At 42.2% G+C, this 15260-nt stretch overlaps 1 protein-coding gene across 6 annotated transcripts in view; it reads left to right on the top strand.

Annotated features, from left to right (window-relative positions):
* Positions 1 to 15260, top strand: part of scaper (S-phase cyclin A-associated protein in the ER) — a 71062-nt gene that overhangs the window by 48170 nt on the left and 7632 nt on the right. For 5 of the 6 annotated variants that reach the window (XR_008570430.1, XR_008570431.1, XM_054776533.1 and 2 more), the window contains 5 exons: positions 4749 to 4872; positions 6539 to 6768; positions 8279 to 8434; positions 10310 to 10544; positions 11614 to 11763. Coding sequence is in view for 4 of the 6 variants with exons in the window: in XM_054776533.1 (XP_054632508.1) it covers positions 4749 to 4872; positions 6539 to 6768; positions 8279 to 8434; positions 10310 to 10544; positions 11614 to 11763 (895 nt within the window). In the remaining 2 variants the exon portion in view is untranslated. The remainder of the gene's footprint in view (positions 1 to 4748; positions 4873 to 6538; positions 6769 to 8278; positions 8435 to 10309; positions 10545 to 11613; positions 11764 to 15260) is intronic. The other variant, XM_054776534.1, reaches the window with a different exon arrangement.

The following is a 15260-nucleotide window of genomic DNA, read 5'->3' as shown; positions in this document are numbered from 1 at the left end:
CTATAACATTCCAAGTTGTTTTCAGACTCGTTCTTTGTATCAAACAATAGAGTTCAAATGATCGATAAGCTTTTAATAACAGAAGTTCTGAATGTTTACAGCAGCATTTTTAGAAGCCCTCACACAGCTATAAACTACATTGTCGTTATATCTCATACTTGTTTGGCTACACGTCCGAATGGACAGCCATGGAGATGTTAGTGTGTGCAGCGCTATCTATTTACAAGTGATGCTGCCATATTGATCACCTCCTCCTCTTCCTCCAAAAAAAGAAGACAGCTGCAGAGATGCTCCCTCCATATCTCTCCCCAGGGAGGTTGATTCCATCTTGTTACTATTACATTAATCAGCTAATTCGTATGCAAGCCTCCGCTAATGTCCTGGTATAACACCGTGGTGACTGCAGTGGTTTAGAACTTTACTGCATCATATGGAGAGGTGTTCTAATATTTTGGTAGTCTTTAGTTACACAAGAGGTGTGAAACATATATCAGTGCAATTCATTGTCCTACACCTACTGTAAGAAATATAGTTAAATTAATAATGCAAATCTTGTGTCGGTGTAGCTAATGCAACTGACTTGAAAAGACAAGCAGAGTTATCAAGTCAACTTGATTGGGTGATCTCCAGGGTTTAGTTGTCCATGGACGTGCGTGTTAACCCAATCTGTATTTCCACCTCTTTGTCTCACATGACGTGGTGTATCCTGTGAAATCAGACCCGCTGCCAGTGGCTTTATTTCAGGATGTTTTCCATCATTTGTTTTGAGGGTGTGCATGACGATGCGTTATGGCTCATAAGATTCCCCACCCCCTCCTACCTGGTCAGCGTGGAGTGACAACCAGAGTCGATGTCCTGCAAGCACTCAGGGTATCAGAGTGATCAGCAGCAGAATCAAATTAAATGTCATTTAGATAGAGGTGAATGAAGGGATTGTTTGACAGCACAAGAACTGGATTTCCTCCACCCTTTTTATTTTGGCTTAGGATTCTTTTTCTTCCCCTGAACACAAATTTGCCCTGTTTAAGAGGCGGGGACTCAACCTGATCTGGAAGTTGGTCAGATTTCTGCCGGTTTACTCCTGCCAAGCTTGACTGCTCACATAGGAAGCGTACAGAGGATGAGAAATGTGAGACTTGAGTGGCATAGATCCCAGGGTAGATAAATCTAGGCAGTGACAAAAAGAGCCTTTTACATGTCTTATCAACCCACTGAAATGTGTAGTAAAACAACAATCACAATTGTAAATGACAAGGTACATTGTTTTGTCTCACTTTTAAATAACTTCACGCTCTTCTTGCCCATCGTACCCAATAAAAAGATGAGCCAAAAGGGATTTTAATGTGGAGGTCAACTCTACCTCGCTAAGCCTGCGCCCTATTGTACAAAAGCTTGGTGACCACCCAGGCAGCGCCAGATCACGGTTAGAGTTGATCAGGTGAGCTCCACCTTTTGTCCACATTCTCCGAGGATTAAAAAAAAAAGCTTCACAGGTAAAATGTTAATCCCTGGTTTTGTGAGGTTAACTTTGTGTGCAGATTATATCGCTTATCCCGATGAAATCTCCTATTTTTGTTAGAATGGTAATTTTAAAGCGGAATAGCTATCATTATTGTTATTTTAGAGATCATGCAAAGAACATACTCATGGAGGTGTAGCTGAAGGAATTTTGCCTCCACGGGCTGACCAGCAACCCAACAGTGTGTTTGCGTAACACGAGACAAGATGATGTGGCACTTTACCAAATTGTCTCTCAAAAATGCGGACTGGAGCTGTCACAAATTGCTATTGAGATTCCCAGAGAGGGCCTATCAGGTGTCGGACCATATCAAGCTCAATTAGGTGGGAGGGAAACCAAAGACCGATTGCTGCAATGCTTCATTGTTTAAGCTGGTGTAAGGGCATAACACAAACATGTCGTTGATAGACTCCCCATTTGTTCAGAGATGACTAAAGACAAGCCCGATTAGCTGTGTTACAAAGCAATCGTACGCTTGTTACATGAGCAGTGGAGTGAGTTGATTGTTATGCCAGAGGCCAGGCTTAGCATTATCTCCAGAAGTGAATGGATTTCATTAAAGTCTGATCCTAGGAGAGAGAATATAAGCATGCATTCAATCAATTTAATACATTAAAATTATTCAAACTGTTTTCTTACAGTTGCTGGAAAGATGGTGGATTGTTTTGACTCAAAAAAAAAAAAAAGTGTACTCCACTATGTATCACAGCCACTCGGGCTGTGAGTTGTGCTTACGTGCTTGTTAATGTAAACCAGCGTTTTGGGTTGGCCACAGACTTTGTGCAAGTTGTGTGTGAAATAAGGACAATAGCCACGGCTTCAAGAGGCACTTGATAGCTATCTCACTTAGCCATAGACAAAACACACTGTTTTTATGATGCTTTTAGATATTTACAAGGGATGCTCCAATCAGGGTTTTATGCTGCTGATCCCGATACCGACCATCGTGAGTGAAATCGGCCGATACCGATCGAGATAGATTAACTGTAAATTTTTCAAGTTATTTATGATGACTGCTATTGGCCAGGGGTGCCATATAAGGGGGAATTGTTAGAACAATTCTAAGGTCCCCTGACTGTCAGGGGGGGCCAAACATAGGTAATTATTTAAAAATAAAAAGGGGGTGGCCCCAGTGTGATTTCTCCCCCCCCCTTCATCGGGCCCAGAATACCTGCACCCCTGCAAATGGCTGTATGATATGAAAAGATGGAACCATAAAATAACCTTAATTTAGACAAAAACATATTTAACTTACTTTTTCAAGAGAACATGTATCACTCGTGAAACTTACAGAGGATCCTTCTTTAAGGAGACGTTGGATCTGAGAGTACATTGTCTGATGGTGATCTATAGGAGGACTTCTAGTAGCACGCAGCAGGGCTCTGAGTGAGAGAGCAGTCGGCAAACCCAGTGTCTCCCACCACCTAGAGAGGCTGGTCATCTCGTATGATTAATTTAATTATTTTTCAGGTTATTTGCTTTAGACTTCAGACTGTCAAGCACATACGGGCGAGTGTTCCGTGTTTTGGATACATTAGCTGCCGTTTGACTGATGATGACACAGTGAGCCTCGAAAACTCACCATACTTTGTTCTTCAAATGCCGTATTAAATGAAAGCTTCTTAACGTGCTACCCTGGCAAGATATTTTTCGTGGCATGTTTTGCAGGGTGCGAAATTTATATCACTCACAAACGGTAGGAAAGTTCCACACAGCAGACATGTTTGTTTTGGGATTGGCATGCCTGCGTTGTGTTAAGGAAAGTGGGCAGGGGAAACTGGCCACATGCTGCTTGCTGCAATAGTACGAGCCAGAGGTGATCGGCGTTGAAAGGCATTTATCGGCATGTGCCGATCACATACTTTTCACGGAAATCGGCCGATACTGATCGGTGGGTGGCTGATCGATCGTGCCATCTCTACTATTACAGTAAATGTTCTCAATCACAGAAAACGGGGTTCTAAGTAGGTTGAAGTATGTCCCATTATACACATGTTAAGATGTACGTACATGTTAGACTGGTATTGCTATTTGTCAACTGTACTTTTAATAGGTAAGCCAGTGAGCATGGACAGGCACACAATACAAGTACAATAGTTGTTACCGCAACAATACAAGTGACAGCAATCAACTTGATGCACTGTTGATAGCTCTTTGGCAGAAGTCAACATTTTTCTCCCTCACTGCTCTGATGGTGTTCCTCCTGTATTATATAAAGCTAAACTCAAAAAGGACTTCATCTTAGATAGCATCATGGCATGTCCATGGCATGGCAGCTACCAAAGTTTGCATTTTTTGATATTATTTGATTTTATTCAAACTGACATTGTGCATACATTTTTTCATCAGGAAAAGCTGGTCATCTACCCACTTTCAAATGAAAAGAGTTGTTTATTGGTGCTCATGTTCCCTTACCTCCTGCACCACAGTACAGTTTGGCTCATGTCTGCTACTTTATCTTGGTTTAAATAAATTTGTCAATATGTTATGGCAGCACAACAGATATGCCTGCTTCTAGAGAATGACAAAGATGTTGACAGACCTAGGTCTGCCTTAACCTAACCTATTTTTCTTTCCATATGCCTGCATTATTTGACCGAAAACCAGCAGCAGATGTGAAAGCTTCGGTAGATATCAATTGTTGAAATGACATGGATTCCCTTCTCCCAGCGTGCAGATAGGACGTGCCATGTTGCCAATAGCTAAAATATAAAGTTAAAATATTAACTGTTGAAACTGGGGTAAGCATTCACAGCAGAAGGACTGGTTAGTTATCAGAGGTATCACTCTTCACTGGGGCTTGTTTTCAAGCAGACATAATACAGAAGCAAGCAGACTGACTGCCTGGGGCCACAAGGAGCAGCTGAGTGGAACAGTTTTATCTGTCCAGTGGAAATGCTGCACAATTTCAGCCAAGATTGGACTGAGATTGTGCTCTGCTCTCTTAAGGATGTTGCTATTGTGTAGGGGAATCTCCTCCTCAAGGAGATGATATGGGATGGTTAATCCCTAAAATTGACTTCTGTTCTCGTGCTGTCACTGAGATACACTTTTGAGTCTCTGAGACAAACCACACACTCTTAAGGAAGCACAAACACAGAAGAGTGTATTTGATTTCCTGGTTAGTGCAGATAGTCATCTCAGGGCTCGGAGCTACATGTTGACATCCATGAGAAAGCACAACAAAGTAATCTGTGATGAATAATTGCTGTTGTCTTTTTTGTGTTAGGTCTCTCTGTGCTGCTGTGAATACCTACTACTTGGCTTGCTCTTGCTGTCCCCTCAACTGCTCATATGTGCTCTTTAGCAACAAGATCGCACTCCTCATGGACCTACTGCTGCATCAGCTAACGGTAAATGAAAATCCATTTTTCAATTTTAGCAACATAATTTTTAGATTTAAGCCACAGATACACCAAGCGTATGATCAAGGTGTGATCTGCATAAATGACATAATACTGTATAGCATACAAATGCAGCAGGGTACCTCAAAAGATTTTATTAAAAAAAACAGGCAAAATTAGCTTGTTTATTAACACAAAGAAAACAAATCTTTGTTTGATAAAATGTGAATTTTGTCTTCTTCCCATTCCATTACTTTTTCAGTATTTTTAACTCCGCTTTTTTCTCTTGAGCACAAATTAGATCTAATGTGTCATAGTCAGTACATGTTTTATTAGGGCTGCACTATCACATTTACATTTTTCAGCAGAATCCTTCCATGTTGTTGTTTGTGCATGCTCCGGTGTTAATGAAAGACAAAGCAGACACCAACTATCATCTAACAAACCATCGTCGAGCCTCTTCACAAAGGGAATGTGAGAACACACTCAGCCAGGCTGCACTTTGGCAACATGTCATGTTTTTGTCTTTCATCGCCCTGTAAGAAGTCAACTTCAGCTTTCTGCAAACATCTACTGGTGCCGGCCCACACTCACAACACAGACAGGACAAGTCACAGGCACCAGGTTGCTCTACATGCATGAACTCTACTGGGGCTTCTTTCTCCAGTGCTGAGTTCCAATCATAAGCAGTCATGTTTCCTTAGGGCACAAAGAAAGAGTTTGGCTTGTATGCTTCAGTTTATATAAAACATATCCCAGCAGCTGCTCCGCTGACTGACATGCTTTGGAGTGCTGCAGCAGACAAATCTCACTTTTCCCCTGTCTTAACAAATTATTTGTGCCCTCACAAATTCTTTGCATTTTATATTGTTTGCCTGTGTTTATGTATTGTTTATGTATCCATATCTTAGGGGCTAGCCACACAGAAATATTTTCAGGTCAAAACGGCAAAGTATGTTATCGTTTCAGCCTCTCAGGCGTCTGGATGCAACTCTTTACTATCCGGCACAGTGTGGACGCAAAATGTTTTCAACCCGCCAAAAAAAAAAAAATCTCAGCAACTTTGTGTGGACAGGGACTTAGTATGCAAGGTTTGCCTTGCTATATGAGCAAGTCCCCTCTTTAATTAGATTTGCAGAGAATGTCGGCATTGGTCTGGGTTTACGTTCACGGTCAGCCCAGTCATAAAAGAGAGAGAAAGCCCTTTACTTTTTTTTTTTTTTTTTTTTTTGCATGTTGCTTTGTAAACCTAATATTCTTATGAAAAAGCTCAACTGATTAATGTCTAATATTTTCTAATATGTTTATATGACTTGTAACTGTGTATTGGATAAGCCTCAAGCATGTTCCATGGGTGAATATTGTATCCTTTACAACATACAACATACATGTGACCTGAAGTGTGCTTCACAAAACTGTATAAAGTTACCAGCTACATTATGTGGGAAATGGCATTATTTATTAAACAAAAACAGTCTACTTGTTCATGAATGCCTCAGCTTTAGAAGAATTGTCTGTCTCTGCCGTGTTGACTTGCTGAATAATGTTGTCTTAAACCTTATACAACAGTGTTAGTTTAACAAAACATGTAATTATTAGACTTATCATTTACCACTTACAACATATACTGCAAATTTAATTAATGCTTATATCTTTTGTATCTCTTTACTTGCAGCTTTATGTCCCAGATGAGGACAAGTCCATCTTTGGCCGCACTGTTAACAAACAAGTTTTTGAGGGTTTGACCACCGGATTGTTGCAGACCACTGCTACCATCATGGGGTCCCTATTGCCGCTCACCTCAGAGTCGGGAAACGGTGAAAACATGCTGATTTCTGTGCCAGATGTTAAGGCCAAAAACTCTGCCACAGAGTCCTTCAATACTCGCACACAAGACCTAATCAGGTATGTCCCTTTTAGTAATCTGATTTTCCCCTGTGACCTTTTCAGTATATCCTCTTCACTGGTTTTGAGCGTTGATCAACCTCTGTTTTGTTCAACAGCATGTCTCATGTGAAGTATTGTTTGACAAAATGTGAGCTCTCTTGGAAATAGACCAAATGGTGTCTTGTCAGAATGGGAGTAGTGTGAGAATGAGCCTGTATTCTGGCATTTTTCCAGCTTGTACGTACACATTTCAAGTAGGATCACTTTCTAGTGAAGGGGGCACAAAGTAGAATAAACAAAGAGCACTTGCAAGGGCTTTGAAACATCCCCTTGAACCTGGTGTTGGAGCTCAATGTGTGGGTCTGGACTGTAGGAGTCAGCCTGTGATGGAGAAATGTGGGCTATGAGGAAAGGCAGACCGGTCCTCACCAAGAAGCCTTGTGGAAGATTGCTGCCTTTCCACCGTCCCTCCCACAAGCCAGGATTCAGCTAGTTGGTGACAGCTGCAAAGAGCCACCACAATCAATCACCAACCTGATGGTAACACTTGAGACAGGGGAGGGCCTGAGAAAAATGGCATCTTCTCTGTTAATCCCGAGTATGACCAGAGGATTTACCTCAACTGCCTTCTGTAATGTATTAGCAAGTAAGAAAGGACAAAAGATCAAAACATTTTTAGTTTTTGCTTCACACTCTCATTATTCCGAACCACATATCACACTGGGAGTGGATCACAATTTCCTCTCTGCTTATTACCAGATTCTCAGTTTTTCTTCAGTGCTTTTAGACCGCTAGCGTTGTCCTAAATGTTTTTGTTTCGTGCTCATATGATGCAGCGCCAAGCGGCAATTGCAACCTCCAAGCAGCTTGTCAAACATACTGCAGCCATTGAACAAAGCAGTCAACGTCAGGATGGATCCTTTCAGTCAACGTCGGTGTGTGAAAGAGGACAATGTCAAAATAATGGGAACTGGTTGAAGTGTCGGATGGCCTACAATGGAATATGGTCATAGTCACCTTGGGCTATTAGTGACTGAAAAACCAAAGATATATGTCTAAAGTATTGGGACGCCAGGCCTATAAACATACAGAATGTGAAAAAGAAGAAAATACATAGTTGGTGGCCCCTATAGATTTGTACACAGGAATGGCAAAGAGTCACAGGTCTTTTTTTAGGCGGGTTGAGCCTACTGCAGCTGCAGCAAGAGGGCCCCAGGACAGGGACCCAAATCCTGGCTGGCACAGGGGCCACGACAGCCCTGTAATGACACTATTAGGAGTGATTTGCGGCTGAAAGACCACAGGGAACATGATCATGAGACCTGTCATTGGCAAAGACAAATGGGAGATATCACAGTAATAGTGGGTGGCAGGCTTATGTGAAGTATCAGCTTTCTGCTGCAGAGCTGTGGAAGTATGCACAGCAAAAGGCTTTTGTTTTCCATGGTGACATGAAGGATATATTTTTGAAGATATTGTCAAGTCTGTGAATATTGCCATTAACCCCTCCTTCTTTTTCACCTTCCAGCTATGTGGTCAACATGGGTTTGATTGACAAGCTATATGGGTGCTTCCTGTCAATCCAAAACCCTGTGGATGAGCACCCCAAGATGGCAGCTTTCCTCCAGCAAGCTTCAGCCCTGTTGCACAGCATGTGTAAGCTGTGCTTTGTCGTGACTGGACGGTGAGCATGTCCCTATCTCTCATAAACCTACAAGCATTAAAATCATTCAATCATACCTCTCAGTGTGTCAAATTTCACAAAGATCTATAAAGACAAGGCTCATGTCTACACAAAGACAGTGGTTACTCTGCATTAAGCCAGGTTGTCGTTTGCTCCAACCAGCCAGCCAGCTAGTGGAGATAGGCATCTACTTGACCCAGCGCTCTGTCACTCACCATAAACCTTAGCTTACAGCTGGGGGGGAAGCCCACCCACGTGTCTGCTATGGTGACCTCCACTTGAGAGAGGTTCAGTGGCGCCGCTGACAGAGGCTAAGCATACAGTCACACTAGTGGTCACCAGCGCCACTGTTCTTCACTTAAAAGCAGCAATGACACAAGTAGCTGGAATATACTTTGATGTCACGTGTTACAGGGAATGCAGTCAATGCATTTTCTCAAGCTTAATATTGTTATCAAATAGCAATATTAGCTCAAGATTTTTTTCCATGATAACCTCTCCACAGTGCCAAGGAACAGAATATGTGCATGTTGCCATCTACAGTCTCCAAGCAAGTGTATGGACAGCTACAAAGATGAAACAAAATTAATTCCATTTTTGCATAGAGATTTAATATAAACATGGCTCAGTGAGTCACAGACCTCTGCCAAGACAACCTAGTTCAACTTGGTTGAGAAAGGTGTCAGTGAAAGAATGCAGTTTTCAATTGAATCGACTACTTTTACGAAATCAAATGGCTTCTACACACAAAAAAAGCTTTTCGAATCCTTTTGAACTTCCTCTTCCACCAATACAGCAACCAACAGGACCGGTTCTGCCATCATTCTCTGTGCGTCATGTATGAGAATGTTGAATGGCCTTGTAGGATATTTGGCCCTTGCCAGTTGCTGTGTCTGGGGATTATAATGGCATTAGAAGGCAGTGTTCTGCATAGCAGCATACTTCACACAGGGCCTGTTGGCTAACATCAAGTATCAGCACGCACTGTGGGTTTCTTCCAGAGGTCACACGCCCTCACACTTGTGCATGGCTGCAAATCAGTAAACAGTAGTCAGCTGCAACACTAAATTGTCACCAAAGGCCATTGTATTGCATTTTTTGTTCTATTAAAAAATATGGTAAAATATTACAATGTTGTGGGCATGTGACTGTAATTTGCTTTTAAAGAGCTTTTATAATTACATTCTTGTTTAGCCTATTTTTCTCCTCACACCAACTCTGTGTACTCTATATGGCTGTGACTGGAGTGGGAGTAAGTGATTGTCCTGACTTATAAACATCCAGTTTTGTGTTCATTTGGCGTGTCCTGATCCGATACTGATATCGTATATCAGCCAAAAAAACAATATCGGATTATATCGGCCTGCATCTAAAATCTCCGATATTGACATTTCGATACAAGCAGTCCATTCCAGACTCCGCGCCATCACTTCTATCAGGCAGCAGCACTTCTATCATGCATCATGTGATCACAATAACGGTGTGTGGATGTGTTTTTTGTTAAAGTCCGAAAAAGATGCTGCAGCTGAGTGCAAAATTTGTCATGCACATTTTTCCATTGGTGGCACAGAACCATGGAAGTTTAATACGAACAATCTTATCGCGCATTTGAAGAAGGACTTTTGCAACACCACGGCCTCCTGAAACAGCCGTACTGCAATATCAGTTGATCAAGCCTTTGCTGACATTTCACGCTACTAAACAAGTCATAAAAGTATGTATGAGCTGTACTAATATACTGTAGTTATCGGCCGATATTCAAAGCTGCGGTAACAGAATTGGAGCAGAAGTGAAAAAGTTGTATCGGGACACCCCTAGTCTTCATTGACTGTTTGATGGTATCTGTGACCGTACATCACCCCTCTTTTCCTCCAGAGGGTCCAGTATTTTTGACAATAAGCGACAGGACCCAACCGGGTTGACATCCCTGCTGCAGGCCACAGACCTGGTGGGAGTCGTGCACACGCTGTATTCTATCCTGCTGCACAGCTTTGTACCAGAGTCTTCATCACAGAGCCAGGAACCTTACAGCCTCGGGGTCATCCAGGTGGCTTTGCAAGGCATCCGCTTCCTTAACAGTTTTGCCCTGCTTGACCTCTCCGCCTTCCAGGTATCTGCATTGATTGTGTATTTGGTTTTAGAATTGCTTTACAAATAAAATACTTTATTGGTGTAATACTTTTTTTGTATTCTTAAGGAAAGATCGGCTTTTCATTTTTGTATTGTGCTGGCATTCGTGAGAAAGAAGAATGCATCATGGCCTGAGCTAACCTAATATTCATTTAAGTAGTATCAATGTGTAACAACAAAGACAACTACAAGTATTTATCCTTTCTTGACTGACAAGATCTGTATACCTGATCCGATTGATGCCAGCTCCCGTCTATTAGAGGTGAGGTTTCTCTCCTCAGGACAAAAGCAACCTATGGACATAAACATAGGTGACCTCTGAACCGAGGTCTGTTGTCGGGATTGATTAGATCCGGGTGGGTCAGCGGTTAGAATGAGCGCAAGTTATTAGCACTGTAAGCCGGACTATACATTACACAGCCCCAGGAGAATGTGACAGCTTCATGGTGCAGACAATGCTGTTAATTTTTTGAACATCTACCTCTAATTTACTTTACCACTGTTTCCTCTCAGTCATGTTGAGAAGACTTCTAACAACTTGAAATGAAGTTCCTTCTCCTAAGTCATAATTTTGTCCAAACCCAAAACAATGCAGTTAATACATTTGCAATGGAATGTTTGGACATATAAAGCGGCTTCCCTACTGTGACTTGTGCACCACATTTTATTTATTTTGACTTTATGCAGTGGTTTGAGGCCTCAAAAAATGTTTAGCGTCAAAGGTATTGTGTTTATAGATTTCACAACTCGGACATGCTCAAACTCTATAGTGGAGTTGTGATGATCTTACGGTGCTCCGTCACAGTGGCATGTTTGATAAATACTGTCAGTAAACTTCTCTTCTCATCTCATTTCTCTGCTGGTTTTGGGATGTTTTATGGCGTTTGGCTTGCTTATGCTCTTTCTAGCAAGTATGTTCCCACGAACAGCACATATAAAATGTTTTATTACTTTGCATTGTTATTATATAGAGTGCTTTGTAATCTCAGACACAGGCTATTTGCGTTAATTTACTGCGCCACACACTGACACTGCATGCAATTTCTCAGTCTGTTCTAGGAGCTGAGGGTCTGTCACTCGCTTTCCGGCACATCGTCAGCTCGCTGCTGTGGTATTGCACCCAGCATTCGGCTGAAGAACTGCTCCATGAAGTCATCATCTGTACCGGATACTTTACAGTCAATCACCCGGACAACCAGGTAAAATGATAATTGTACGCCTTTCCCTCTAGGTATACTATAACCTCGGAGACATACTGTATGCTGTGTGTGTGTGTGTGCACGTGTGTGCGTGTGCGTATGAAGCGGTGAAGGCGTGGGATGTACAAGAGGGTGTGTATAGCGTATGTGCATGTGTGTGAGTGTTCCTGGATGCTTGTGTGTGCTTAGGCCTGGAAAGTCACTCTGACTAGCGCACAATCTTGGTGCCTCAGTCCGCATGATGTCATCGCGATAACACAGCAGTTGCCGTGGAGACGACTGTGAATGGGCCCCAGATGGAGTCAGGTGCATGTAGCCGCATTCCAATAGGCTCGGCTACTCTGTTTGTCCATTCTGGTCTCTCGATCAATCCATCTGCCTTTGCAAAGCCGAAAGCTTCTCCGAGATGTTTTCCTTGTTGTGATTCATAGTCACAGTCAGAGTGCTAACGACTTTGCCCACCACATCAATCATGACGGGCAGCTGCTGGGCGCGTTGGACTGCTGTCTCCATCTTCCGAATTCTGCAATCCACCAGTGCAGTGCTTAATCAAATCAGCAACAGACCTGTTATCATGGTTCCGAATAGGTAGATGTCTTCGATGTTCTCAACGGAAAGAATAGCCAGGCACACGACCCTCCACCTCTCCCACCCGTCCATCATGTAGCCGGCGGTGAACGTTCCATCAGGGCAGACCCGACCTTCTTGTCAAGAAGATTTTGTCAATTGCGTAGAGAGACCAGTTGATCAATTCCGTAATTTTGATGTTGGAGAGCAACGCTGAGAGCGGCTCTTAAAAGTATGAGACAGGACAAAACGAGACTTGAGAAGCAAAGCAGGGAAGATAAGGGAGAGGAGAGGGAAAGGATGCGACCACCTTCGCTGAGAGCCAGCGGAAGAATGAAAGTACTATATATATATATATATATATACTGCTCAAAAAAATTAAAGGAACACTTTGAAAACACATCAGATCTAAACTGGGGGAAAAATTAGCTTGAATATAATTCTTGATAATCATTGGGTGATGTATTAGTAACAAAATGATGCCACATCATTTGATAGAAATGAAAATGATCACCCTATAGAGGGGAGAAATCAAAGACACCCCAAAAATGAAAGTGAAAAAATGATGCAGCACACTGGTCCATTTTGCTAAAATGTCATTGTAGCAACTCAAAATGATTCTCAATAGTTTGTGTGGCCCCCACGTGCTTGTACGCATGCCTGACAACGTCGGGGCATGCTCCTAGTGAGACTACGGATGGTGTCTGGGGGATCTCCTCCCAGATCTGGACCAGGGCATCAATGAGCTCCTAGACAGTCTGAGGAGCAACCTGGAGGCGCCAGATGGACCTAAACATAATGTCCCAGAGGTGTTCTATTGGGTTTAGGTCAGGTGAACGTGGGGGCCAGTCAATGGTATCAATTCCTTCATCCTCCAGGAACTACCTGCATACACTAGTCACATGAGGTCGGGCATTGTCGTGGACCAGGAGGAACCCAGGTCTCACTGCACCAGCCTAGGTTCTGACAATGGATCCAAGGATTTTATCCCGGTACCTAATAGCAGTCCGGGTGCCATTATCTAACCTGTAGAGGTCTGTGTGTCCTTCCAGGGATATGCCTTCCCAGACCATCACTGACCCACCACCAAACCAGTCATGCTGAATGATGTTGCAGGCAGCATAACGTTCTCCACGGCATCTCCAGACCCTTTCACGTCTGTCGCATGTGCTCAGATTGAACTTGCTCTCATCAGTGAAGAGCACAGGGCACCAGTGGTGTAGTTGCCAATTCTGGTGGTCTATGGCAAATGCCAATCGAGCTCTACGGTGCTGGGCAGTGAGCACAGGGCCCACTACAGGACGTCGGGCCCTCAGGCCACCCTCATGGAGTCTGTTTCTGATTGTTTGGTCAGAAACATTCACACCAGTGGCCTGCTGGAGGTCATTTTGTAGGGCTCTGGCAGTGCTCATCCTGTTCCTCCTTGCACAAAGGTGCCGATACCGATCCTGTTGAGGGTTGAGGGCATTCTATGGCCCTGTCCAGCTCTCCTGGAGTAACTACCTGTTTCCTGGAATCTCCTCCATGCGTCCAGGTACCGCAGTGATGCCCTGGTCCAGATCTGGGAGGAGATCCCCCAGGACACCATCCGTAGTCTCATTAGGAGCATGCCCCGACGTTGTCGGGCATGCGTACAAACACGTGGGGGCCACACAAACTATAGAGAATCATTTTGAGTTGCTACAATGACATTTTAGCCAAATGGACCAGTGTGCTGCATCATTTTTTCACTATAATTTTTGGGGTGTCTTTGATTTCCCCCCTCTATAGGGTGAAGGTATTAATTCACATTACAACAGCTATCGAGCACTTGTGAGCGGCACAGTATTAACTACATGAATTTGCTGATTATTATTTTAATTGATACCTTTTATGGTCTTATTTTATATTCTTATTTTTGTTACATTAAAACTACTATATATATATTTATATATGACTACTATATACTATATTAAACTACTATATTAAATAAAACTATTATATTATACTACTGTATTAAAACTACTCAGTAAAACTACTACAGGTATATATGTGTGTATGTGTATATATGTGTATATATACAGTATATGTGTGTGTGTGTGTGTATATATATATATATATGTGTATGTATATATATATATATATATATATATATATATATATGGTAACAACATATATAGTTGTTTTAATGTAATAAAAGAAGAATATAAAATAGGAACATGGAAGTTATAAGTCAATAATAATCAGCATTTTTATGTATTTTAAAAAATATCCCCTTAACTAAAAATAAATTAAATAACAAATCAAGGCACAAGAAACACAAATATATTCTTATATAAAATATGTAATAGATGAATTATCTACTCAGACATGGGTGGAGTCGCCAACGAAACAACTAATAGAAGAGTATTGTTACTTCACAACAATGTTACTCAAGAAAAAGATATGTAATGTTACTTATATCGGTATCGGTTGATATCGGAATCAGAAATTGAGAGTTGGACAATATCGGCATATCGGGCATCCCTAGGCAATACGGAAGTGATGTGTATGAGCAGACCTTGCTGCGTAATTCGCTGTCATGTGTGGCCCTTCTACTGAGGCCCTGATCAGCTACAGTTGGCTGCTCTCTGATTATGTTACACCCCACTTCCACAGACAGCAGCCTATAACCTCTGACCTCTTAGCAATTTATTGGCTGATTACTGATTCTAATTGGCCAGATTTTTCACTTTGAATTAAAGCGGTCCGCTGCCACTGTAAAACACTTAGGCTTTAATGTGACTCTATCCATTTCAATTATTGTGATGCACTGAATCAGCATTTGTCAGTCATTGGGGAGCCAATTTGCATTTCATATTGAATAATTGAATGAGAGGCGATGATTAAGTTAAGAGACAGATGAATTGTCTCTGTGTGCGCAGAAAGGCGTTAACATTGCAGCCGTGCGT

This window comes from Dunckerocampus dactyliophorus, chromosome 5 (assembly GCF_027744805.1).
Source record: "Dunckerocampus dactyliophorus isolate RoL2022-P2 chromosome 5, RoL_Ddac_1.1, whole genome shotgun sequence".
Taxonomy (NCBI): Eukaryota; Metazoa; Chordata; class Actinopteri; order Syngnathiformes; family Syngnathidae; genus Dunckerocampus; species Dunckerocampus dactyliophorus.
Note: the sequence above shows the minus strand (reverse complement) of the source record. Positions and strands in the feature narration are given on the sequence as shown.